Consider the following 13,152-nt stretch of genomic DNA (forward strand, 5'->3'; position numbering starts at 1 on the left):
AAAATTGTTTACATAATTTTGATACGGGTGGGTATATATGTCACTAGTATGATTGGTATTTAGTGCAGTGAGATAAGACGACGAAAAATGCTAATAAACGATTTGACTGCTACTTACCACATAACTAATAGCGAATCATCCATTCAATAATAGAAAATGTAATACAAATAGTTCAACTCGTTGAAATACTTAAGTAAATTGGGTACTATTCAACATTTGAATTGAAATTGGTGCCTGCAGAGTCGCTCGCGTTTTAGGGGTTTGTCAGATTTTAGGTATAAAAAGTACTTTGCTTCATACGAAATTTCACCAAATTCGGATCAATGATTTGACAATTAAAGAGATACAGACAGAGTTTTCCCATTTACAATATTAGCAAAGATTACATACAAAAGTTTAATTAATATACTTTAATATTACTCTTACATCCTGACTTAGACATTTTCTCAATTCAAACAGGTTTTTAATACTTACCTAAATGTCAATTGTTATAAAATAAAAAAGTCTACAGGCAAAAACAATTTCTAAGTATTTGTCCTTGTAAAGAACCTTTCCGGTCTAGAATTGACACCTGAAACATATAATGCTTTAAGCCAATGAAATAAACTTGTATAATACGTACATATTTAGCAGTAAGAATATGCAAATTTCATCTAAAATTATAATAATATGTATTTTTATCGCCAATTCTTAAGTCATTATACCTTTGAACTCACTGAAAATAACATTGATCTCTTATTTATAAAAATTGATGTTGGTATTTTTATTTTATTATCATAAAAGTTGAAACATAATATTTTATGACTTTTTTTTATTTGAAATATTTGCTTTTTTTTAACAAGGACTTTGTTGTATTTTGCCGCTAGTTGGCAATGCAGTACATCATCTTGTATACCGTTTAAGCGAACATCCTCATAATTGGTGTACCTTAAAGCATTTGTAATATTTAGTAACATTAGTTTACAAACTAATATTATTATTAAATTTTAACAATAAATCGCATTCCCGGCATAACATAGTTTAATATAAATCAGGAAGTTAGTTTTTCACTTCAGATCCGGCATTTGACGTTCTAAATATCCTAGAACGCTTATATACGTACATAAACAAATTATTAGGTTTATGTGGGCGATAATAGCCTAGCCAATTATATGTTTTTATATGAGGAACTGCGTACTACCTGCGTTTTGGAAAAACCACTACGTATTTACGTTAAAATTAATTAAGGTTTATGTTGTTATTTTTTTCAATAAAATAAGAGATATCTTTTTATAACAGATAAAAGCTTAACTGCCTCATTGGTTTAATCGCTAGCCAGAAAAGGCCGTAGATCCTGATGTCAGTTCATTAGAAATATTCGGTTTTCTGTCGAGATCTGCCCAGTAAAAGTACGACGTTTGCATATTGATAGTGAGTACATTGCCGTGCTTTGGAAATCACGTAAAGTCCTGCGTCTGAAGTCTCTACGTTTATGTCGAATCCCATCGGATTATGAGTGAGAATAGCGAGCACACCTGTATTTGCCCACACGTCTGTGTACTGTAATATTTTCTGCGGAATTGTCTTTTCTCCGTCGAGAATAGTTGCTGTAACCGAAATCGGTCATAATATAACACCTACTTCTGTATACATAAATTAGACAATTGCGTTACATTTAATTACCTACAGTTTAAATTATTTCATAGCACGACGATATTCAAAAGCGTTTCATAGTGCAGCATGCTAAGTGTTGTGTTCATTAGAATAGATAATTATCTTAACTTTTGAAGAGCAAATTAGCCAATTTTATAATATAAACTAGGTCGCTGACCGTTTATAAATAAAATAAAAAACAGTTGTAATTAGTTACTGATGATTGGTCGTTAGCATCGTTGCTTTAATAACTGTCATTTGTGCTCTACATACTTAAATAAATTAAAAGTGACACATTAGCTGTATGTTTTTTTCTGGGAGTAAAATATTGAACAAAAAAGTGTTATTTCGTTTTATTTTCAATATATTATTGAATTAAAAAAGTATAAGTTAGTAAGCATAAGGACCTCTTTCCTCATTAGGAGCTTCTACAACCTTCTTAGGAGTGTATAATAAGCGGAATACACATATGGACACGCGCAAGTTTCCTCACTTTTTCCTTCACCGATGAGAACGAGATGAATTATAAACACAATTTAACAACACGAAAATGAATTAGTGTCTACCCGAGTTTGAATTCACAATCTTCGTTAAGATATTCAAACCAGAACATTTATAAATTTAAACATTATTTATTAGTAAAATATTTATTAATATTCGATGATATAAGTATATATTTAAAGAGTGAAAAGCTTTATAAGTCATATAATAATATATTGCAATTTTTCTATGACTTTATTATACTATAATCGTATTCTTTAAAATAGAGAAACACTTTTAAATTAAAAGTATATTTTTGAAGGACGAAATGCAAATTGTAAACGACGAGGGTTCAGTGAAAAATGCAGATTAAATAAGTTTCATAATAATCATTGATCCACACATTAGCGACCGAAGTTTGTATTTCATTTATTGAATAACATACATTTTGTTGGTTTATATTTCTTTTATCCAAATATTAATGTTAGATATAGATTAATCGACTTTTTTTTCAGTAATTGCCATAAAAATGGTAGAGTTTAAGATAAAGCTTAAGCAAGGTACACTTTTGGTACATGTGTACACTATTTTTTAGAATAAAGATTTTTTGGTTAAACTTGTATTTATATTCAACCAAACAAATAAATACGAATACCTACATAACATTATGAAATATTTTATAGTACGTTATTATTAAATATTGTTTAAGGAAAAACTCAAAAATAATGTTAAACTCATTTTACATATTATTTATGCCATCATAAATATAATGAGGCAATTTAAATATTCAAAGATATACCGAAAACAAAATAATGATATTGAAACAGTTGAATGATGCAAATATCAATATAATTATATTATTAAATTATGTACCTAGTTTACTTAACGATAAATAAGTAATTAACACCTTAGATGACAGAGCTTGTGAACTACAATTCATTATTCATTTCAATTTGCCCATGAGCATAATGTTAGCAAAATTAAAACACTCAAAGTTTTCAGAACGACATGCCACTTTTTTATTTTAATTCGGGTTTACAAGTCGTGATGAAAATGAATCTAAATTTGTATCGATTACGTAAGATAGTGTGCTTATGTATTAAACGCTATCATAGCCGTCATCGAGCCTGTCCCTCTACGTATACAATACGTTGAAATCGAAACAGAAATATTTTTTATCTAGCTAACTACGGCGTGCTTTTAAACATGGTCGTCGGACGCCGGCGCCGCTCAGTACACTCGCAACCGGCGACGAAGGCACGCGCTGCCATTTACAAACAAACTTATGACGATAATAAATAAACTTAAAATAATCTTATCATTATAGTTTTAAGAAGTGTTTATAAACATTTGGGCTTTATGTCTTTAACCCTAATGTGCTAAAAGTTGCCTAAAACGCGGTAGTGAAACCGACGCGTTTACGCATATGCTAATAAGCCGGCATTACGGAGAATTCGAAATTTGTATTAGTGAAGGTTTACGAGTTTGGCGAATTTGGCACTTAATAGTGCTATCCTCTAGGAGTGCATTGCGGGTGAGTGACATCTGAAGGCATCTAGTCACAGTTTTATTTTTAAACCCCGTCAAGGCACGGGATGCGCAGACGCAACTATTTTTGGTGCACGAGACGTTCGCACCTATATTTTAAATTACAATCTCGTATTTCAAAATATTTTAAACATACAAGACGTGTAAGTGACAAACACATTTTACTTAAGATTTGTCGTAATGTTACAAGCCTCTTAAATGAAACATCTAAAATCAATGAAATTATTTATTAATCGACTCTACTATCTTTACATTAGAAATAAACGACGCTTTTATAAAGCGCTAAATTAAAAGTTATAACCGAGTTATTTCCACCAAATGTACCTAAATACGTTACATTGTGCGTATACTTTGTGATATGTATCCAAAGGAAAACATTAATTTAAATTAATTAATATTCACTCGTAAATAATTCATAAATTCTAACAGAATCACCAAAGTTAGCTATTAAATTTACAAGTTATCGTTGTAGCCAGTATGTGAGAAAAAATTTTAGATACCTACAGTAAAAATTCGAAAAGATTCCGTTTGTGGACATTAAAATTTTAACATAACGCAATATTGAGATAACGCTATCAGTAAGCGTTAAAAATATTGTGACTCAACGCTAGCGAAAGAGTATTCAAATTGATTTGTCTGACCTTACCCTCGGCTGATTCATTGCCAACATAAAAATGAATTCAAATTAAAAAAAAAATGTTACTAAAGCTTTGATATTTATTTTATATAAATAGTTCAAAATAGTCAAAGAAACTACATTGAACTATGCTTAACAGCTTAAAATTATAAGCTACATAAAGCAAGATTTTTATTTGATCTTGGCTTGAGTTTTATCTCAATGTTGGTTTACCAATCCTATAAAAATAGTCAAAATATATAAATATGTAATATTTGCAGAAACAAAAATACAATATACAATCTTTCTATATTTACGTCATCTTTCACAGATAAACTTGGTGTCGCTATTAGAGGTATAGTGATTAAAATCATAAGGGTTCAAACAAATATTGTAATACTTTGAAATAATGTTTGTGCTCAAAGTATTTTTTTTTTGTTTTGTATACAATAGTTTTATAATAATTGTAAATGAATGTCAATAATGATTGATACGTATCTTGATTGGTTTTATAACCATCTGTTGGACACATTAAGCCTTGAGACAAAAAACTAGTTCTTACTCCTCAGTGAACGTGAACACTAAACATATTACGTATTGTATTATACGACCTTTCTGAATTTTTTTACGTTATTATTATCAATAAAAAAAGTATCAAGGTGGTTACGGAAAGAACTCGTTAAAGTTCTAAATATTAGGAATGATATAGACAATGATTGTATTGTGTAGTAAGCGCTGAACTTTATCAAATAGGCTACGTTAAAAACAACGAAGTACATTACTAAAATAAACCAAATTTAGGCAAATATTTGATAAAGATAACTTTAATTACCACTAAATTGAACGATTGTATTAGGAGGAAATATAATCGTTATCTATTTAAATTTTAGGACTTTTGAAATTATTCTTGTTCGTTTTCCTTGTCCAATATTTGACTAGTGGAAAAAAATATGAACCCTATGAAAAAAGTATATATATAATTTGTATCTATATTCCATCACATGCTGGATGACATGGTTGTTAAAATAAACTGCAAAAAGTGTTGAATGAAAATCTACCACATACGTATTTACCGTACATTACCAACAGAGCAGCGTGGTGGAATATCGTCTAAGCCGTCTCTATAAATAGAGACATTTGCCTAATAGCGAGACATAAACTGGCAATATTTGTTCTTTATTTAGCATATAACATATTAATTAAATAATAATACATATATTTAATTTATTTTTGGATACAATTTGAGCGTTATTCATCGATTTAAAAAATTAAATAAAACGAATAAGTAATATGATCCAATTACATAGCAAAAACCATTTACATGACTTGTAAAATCAGCTTGATTAAACTTAAAAAGCTTATTTAAACATACAATATGTACATTATTTCTGTTATAGATAATTTAAATGATTTATTTTACAGTTATACAAAAAAATGATATATTTTTGAATAACAGTACACCTTAATAATTTATTTTTCATGCTACTTGTATGTAAGTACTTCTTATGTGTACAAAAGCCATATTTAAACACATGTTAGTCGAACCTACGAATATTTCAACTAGCACGTGTATCTCGTCTTAAGGCTAATGGTCGGAGAATTGATGTATTTAAACTATTAAGTTATCCATTAGTCACGGGATGATGGATTTACATGCATACCTATTAAACAATTCTATTCATAAGTTTTGGATTTTCATTCTATGAAATCCGAAACAATAATTATCTCATATTTTTATTTGTATATTTAAAAACGTAATAAGTTTAGTAAAATATTTAATATTATATTATTTCAAACGTTAAAAGACGAATCATAATTTTGATGATGAAGTTTAAAACAGTAACAATCGTTGATTAATACGCCTTCTTTTGTTTGAAAACCATAACGATCTGAAAGTTCATACCTAGTTGATGATATATCACTATTGTCCTATCTTTGTTAAGAGTACAGAACTTTGTAACGCATTACTTATCATAAATCATATCTGTATTCTCTCGGTTATAATAACATAATAAAATAACTTAATTTGTCTAGTTAAAATCTCCGCTGATATTAACCTATGTTGGTAAGTAAATAACCACAATTCACAAATATACAAACAAACAGTGATAACACTAAATAGCCTATTCCAATAGAAGTAGGAAAAAATATAAAAAAACCTTAGATTTACGTATTTCATGCGATTTGCTAAATAACTCAGCTATATTGTGCACTACTAAGAGTTTATGATTAATATATTTTTATTAATAATACAACACAATTACACTTACTTACTTATTTCTACTTTAATTTAACTTCCCAAATTCAAATAACAGTTCCTTCGAAACGCCATTTTTTCGTAAATCCATAGTGAATATCATAGATTAATCAAACTCTCAACCATGATATCGCATCAATTCGATGTCAAATGTTGCTTAATAGATTTTTTTCCTGTTATGGTTGGTATAGAGTATAACTTAAAATAACTAAACATAAGTTAAATGCTTATGAAGTTAATGGGGACCTTGTTATCGGACCTGCATATACACTTCTATACACAGATTGTAATGCGACCTCATTCCATAAATCCCGGCATAAATAGTGTTCAAAATCTCGTCATTTTTATTGCATTTGCTTAAAAAAACAAACAGTAATTAACGTTAAATTAATATCTGCTAATAATGAAAGTAGGTTATTCAAATATGTTCATAGAATGCGTCTACATTTGAATACTTCTTGTTCTTTATGAGTTACAATAAGTTTTTTTTTTAAACGACAGAAGATCCGACTGTTAAATCTAAATTCAAATGAAAAAAGTCGGTTAAAATACCTTAGTTAGACCAATGAATAACGGAGTTAATTGTGTGAAATAATGCATCTATTTTGAACTAAACTGTAGTAACACATATTCCCACATATTTTAAAATAAACAACACAACAATGTTAAGAAAAAAAATATGTTTTGCTTTTTCTCGGAAGTGACGACCCTTTGCTCAGCGTGGGATTAAAAAGTTTTCGGCGGCTTGATTCAAAAGGACAGTTGGTCCCACACTTGGCGCCAAGATTGCAAAGGTGTGAATGGACCATTCATTTCACCATCGAATAGATAACTAATGGTTCCGTTTATTATGATTGTTAGTTTTTTGATACTTTAACGTGACTGTATTATTCAAAAAAATCTCTACTAAAAATCGATATTCGCTAAAGTTACTTATAATCCAGAGTTGTATATATATGAATTATAGAATAAATATAATATTATTGTAGAATATTTTCGAAGTCGCGTCCAGTAAGTAAGAAAACTAAATACAAATAGTAAATAAAATAAGTAGCTAAATTATCTCTACCGAGAATGCTCGCTTTTTATTGTAAGACACTACTTCGAAAAGTTCAAAACTGAACAAGGAAAACATTAAGAATGAAATATTTTTATTGGCGATGTGATCGTAAATTCAAAGTTATATTAGTATTCACTCAAAGGGTTTGCTAGTTAATGTATTTGATGTTACATACATACATAGTACAACGTTGAGATTCTAGTTTAAGGCCTATAATATTAAGAGAGTCAGTGGTCGTGGTTTGTCGGTTCTCATGTGTGGTTGAAAGTCAGACATGACGAAACTATAAATAAAATTAATATGTTAGGGTATTTTTTCTTTAAAAATAACATAATATCTTATTTCAAAAAAAAGTTGTCAAGCGGTAAATTATTTGAAAATTAATAACAATGTATGTATAAGTGTCAAAATATTTTTTCTCTAGATATTTGCAATATTTAATTACTTAAATATTTTTCTCAACTACTGAATACTTATTTATAGCATCTCGCAATTAATGGAAGTGTCGCAACTATAGAATAGAATAGACGAGGAAAAGAAATTAAATTATTTATAAATGCAATCAGCATTTATAAATAATTAGTTAGTTATAATTATTCATTATTAAAATATTCAGCTCAAACTTAAAAATCTATAAGAACATTATATTGAATCGATATCACGAAACAAATAAAACAATACATAGACATAAATTTTACATTTTTACATAACAATTCTATATATAATAAGATATAGAATATATAATTTTATTTATATTTGCAATAATTCAGACTCACATTTTTAAATTGGATACCAAGAACTTAATTTTAACAACTATGAAATGATATACTGCTTTAATAATTGAAATAAAAAACGAAAACTTTTACTGAACAACGTTTATGTCGTATCTATAAAACATTGGTGTTTACATACACAAATATAATCAAGAATACATTGGAACACGTGACTAAATGTCAAAGAGTCGGTGGAAAATTTTACAGCAACTTCAAGAAATGAGATTATACAGACTGTATTCGGGCTATCGATCTCACTTTAGGTACCTAAATATTTAAAGAAACTTAAATGTTTATGTTTGTTTAAAGTTTCATCAATCAAGAAATTATTTTTGCCCATTATGGCTTAAAACAGCTAATATTCAATTTTATAATTTTTAACCGGCTAAGCTATTTACGGATAATACTTATATAATTATTATAGATATACATGTTGTATGTATAAATAAATTTTTATGTAATTTACGAAAAATATAAACGCATCAATACATACTGTGTAACTGATGTTCATAATTAAGTATAAAATCTTTCGTATAGAGAGCGCATGGAAAGCCACCTCGACCACATTACATGCAATTCTGAGCTATAAATAAAACAGCGGAAATCTGGTAGGCGAGACGAAGAAAAAATGATAATTGCTTTTAAAAACTTTAATAAAAAGTGTATATGCACGGTATAAGCTTAAGAATTACAAGAGTCGTTTAGATTATTATATGTTTTGTGAAAACATTGTTACAATTAGTATTTAATTTTACAAATATGATATAATATACATATATAACACAAAGTATGCCAATTCTTCTTAATTTACATTTTTAAGTTGTGTTTATTAATATTTTTATTGTTTTATTATAAAGTCTAGTTTTAAGCGTCGGCTTCGCCCGCGTGGCCGTTCCCACGTGACTGACAAAAAGAATTGCTTTGCTTTCGTTCGCCAGAAAGTGATTATGAAAATCTTTAAAATATTTGTATAAACATTATAAGTATCGTTTTTTCAATTTAAAGAAATTGTTTATAGCGGTAAGTGTTTATTTTTAAACGTTCGGCGAATTGTTACTTCCTCTTATAGAAGGAAAACTGAAATCATAACGTATTTTTAACAAATTAATACTAAAATACTTCATAATCGTAATGCTAATAATAATCATCTGAATACTACTGAAAACGTAACAAAGCTGTGGTTTAGAAACTACAGCTGCTTATTAAGAGTTATAGAAACTACGAGTATATAAGGTTAAAACTATTAATTAATGATTTACTTTTGAAAATCATTGTAGTATTCAGTCCATATATATAACAACAATTATAATTATATGATCGTATAAATTAGTACGTACATATTATAATTATAATGATAAATCTAATAATTTTAGAGCGCCATCTAAACATGTTCTGCGCCGCAATGTACTAGGTATGTATGTACTTTACGCAATATCAGAACAAAAATAAGTACTAAGTACATCGTAGAAACAAGAAAACGTTGAAATTATTGTATTAATGATAAAATATTTCTGATAGTCAACTGTTTTGAAAACATGTTATTGTATATAAGTAAAGCTTGACAACCAAGTGGCCAACTGTTGGCTTCAAATTGACACGTTATTAGCTTTGACTGTATATCAAGACATATAAAGAATCAACGCTTATGATATGATATATTCATTCGTTCAATCGTTTTTCACTAGAAATTAAATACTTTTAAATTAATTCTAACACAACATTACCTAATCAATTATAAAATTTTATTAATATATTATTTTTACTTCACACGTGGAAAACCTGAATCAAGTATCAATATTATTTGAGATAATTTTGTTGATACATATAAAATCAACTGATTAAAGTTGTCTTAAAGCTGGTTTTACTTCTCTGATATGACAAATAATTCGGACGCATTTATTGTATATGTATGTATTAAGCTCGTTCTCTTGAATGTCTGCTCCGTGCAACGTCATCTGCGTCATTATTACTCGTCCACGAAGATCCCATTTTTATATGCCTGTCTCTATCCAGATACAAATTCTACGTCAAATTTTATAACGACCGGATTATTAAATATTTGCAAAAAGAGCTTTTGATTTATCGAGACTATCTACGAGATGTGTTTAATAAGGTAGGTATAATTATTGTTGCGTCAAAATATGTTTACAATAAAAATTATTATGTATTTTCACAATAATATAGATCTTTTTTATACAAACAATAGCAATCATCCTATAGACACGAGGAGTAAAAATTAAATTATAACACCTATTTTCCGACTTCGTAAAGTCAATACATGCTTCCTGGCGTATTGTGATAAATAAGGCATATTACTCAATACGAGATTATATTAATGATAAAAAAGCGTGGACTTAGTGATTAGATTTCCAGGCAAGGGAAACTGTATATAAATTTTATTGTAAGTGATTGACTTAAACTCTGTAATCAAAATGGTGGAAAAGAGTAACTATGAAGTTTCTATTTTGCCCGTTCTTCAACAATCTACTTTACGAACCGGTGATAGCTTTACATTCATTTCATTGTAACATGACCATTCAAAACTGATTTTATCAGTCTACTTAAATAAAAAACATTTTGATTTGTTTAGATTTGCTTCGCTTTAACAAACGAACTTATTATTCTATTATTAAATTACTCATATTATTTTGATTATTGAAATAGAAAGATTAATAGTTAATTTATTTTATTTTAGTAATGACTCTAATAATTAGCTAAAGACAAAACAAAAAACAAAAGTTAGCAACAACAATGTCCATTGAAAGATTAAACAAGTAAACCAAGTTATATGAATATATTTCATAATATTATAAACCCATATTTAATTAAAATTTTGTTTATTGTGTATCTGTTTTTGCGTTTTGCTTGCGAATACGTATCAATTACACGTAATATATTATCAGTATATTTTTCTAACATATTGATTCTAAAGAATCGCAACAAACACCTGATTAATAAAACCTGAACTTGCTACACCAGTGTTTAAATGACATAGAACTTGAAAATTAACATACCATTATAATATAAACATAATCCTTTTTGAATAATTTAACACAGTTACATTTTTGCTATCGCTCAAATAGTTTGTTCGATTGTGCACGTGAATATAAAAAAATCTATTAATAGAAATTAATCAACGATATAGTAACAATATGTTAATATATTTAAAGCCCAACACCATTTAATTGGATAACTGAGTTCTTATTTTAGATTTTTTTTTTATCTGTAATCGTCTTGATGCTGATATATCTCTAAGAAAGTTCTAAGAGTCCGAATTATCGATTGTTTATAAACAAATAATTTAATGGTATGTATGTTCATTTATTTATTATGTATTATTTTTATGTGACTATATATATTTAGCTTTTATCTTTTAATATATAAAATTATTTCAAATATATTTTATAATAAGTATAAAAACTTACATAATTTATTTTGATTATAACATCAAAAGATAGTCAAACTTGCAACTTATTTCAGACAAGTTCGTATAAATAAAATCGACGATATTTATTTCCAAGTTCAAAGAGTTCAAACAGTATCTAGTAAATGGGACCAGTAAAGGGCACAACAAGGCTTTGGAAACTTTAACTGAAAATATATTATGCTTATCACGGACTATTATACTATAAATAAAATTGTAATCAAGAATAGAATCACTCATACACTATGTCACTCCCAAATATTAGACTAAAGTATGGATCGAGTACGGATCTGCATATTAAAAAATTACACGGTAGGTATACCAGAAGGTAGGTACATATTATTTTAGGAATATTGAAAACCTTTACATGGGTACAAAAATATTTCTCATATTTTTATTATTTATTTTGAAATTCCGGTTGGACTAATGTCTAATATTATCGTTAAATCTATTAGTGTACAGCGTTTTAAATATTTTGTACGAGCATAAGTTCGTTATTCGATTTAATTACTTCATCAAAGAAAAAAAATCAAGACTAAACCGAAAAAAAATTATATGGATTACTAATATTCCATAATAATAGATTGAAAAAATATAAAGCGTATTATACAAAAGTATTTATTTACGAACATACTTTTTTTCGTAAATAATACTAGCTGTACTTTAAAAATTTGCTAAGTTTTTGTTAAAATTCGGACTTGCATAAAAAGCACGTAATTACAAAAACTACTTAGCTCTGTCATTTCATTACTTTCATTAAATTCAAGTAAATTACTTAGCTGGGGAGGTCAGTAGGGCATTAAAAACAATTATATGTAAATAATAAATTTTAAGATATCAAGACTTTTAACTTGAAACAAATGGTTCTGTTGATGAAATAAAAGAGATTCGCAATTTCAACCGTAAAGCTATTAAGCTATGTTCAAAATAATCAATTATATATACTTTTTTTTTTCAAATATATATTGGCACATTTGCAAACAATATATATTTAATAATTGCTTATTATTATTCCTATAATACGATTTCCTTATAACATTATTAATCGAATCAAATCGTTTCGTATATCGTGTTTTATTAAACTTTGAAAATCATGTACTTATAATATGTATTATAATAATTATTTTGAATAATCTTCCTTATGCTTGACCTCACGATAATAAAAGCGCGGTAAACAGCCCACTCGATCAAAAACATGATTATTATTTACAAACAACGGACCGAGGACACAATGATTTCACTTTAGAGATTTATTTCATCGCATAGTACTTTAAAATGTTTGACGCTCGATCATAACTTTCTTCATAACAACATTATATGTAATTGTTACTAGAGATAACTTATACCTATAAATCTCTCATT

General features: G+C 27.8%; 1 protein-coding gene across 2 annotated transcripts in view; it reads left to right on the forward strand.

Annotated features, from left to right (window-relative positions):
• The first annotated feature begins 3,344 nt into the window (after nucleotides 1-3,344).
• LOC125066675 (monocarboxylate transporter 3) overlaps nucleotides 3,345-13,152 on the forward strand; it is a 29,522-nt gene continuing 19,714 nt past the window's right edge. The window contains exon 1 of one of the 2 annotated variants that reach the window (XM_047674886.1): nucleotides 3,345-3,646. Coding sequence is in view for 1 of the 2 variants with exons in the window: in XM_047674885.1 (XP_047530841.1) it covers nucleotides 12,036-12,102 (67 nt within the window). In the remaining variant the exon portion in view is untranslated. Of the gene's footprint in view, nucleotides 3,647-11,866; nucleotides 12,103-13,152 lie in introns of those variants that run through there. The other variant, XM_047674885.1, reaches the window with a different exon arrangement.

Source organism: Vanessa atalanta, chromosome 10 (genome assembly GCF_905147765.1).
Source record: "Vanessa atalanta chromosome 10, ilVanAtal1.2, whole genome shotgun sequence".
NCBI lineage: Eukaryota > Metazoa > Arthropoda > Insecta > Lepidoptera > Nymphalidae > Vanessa > Vanessa atalanta.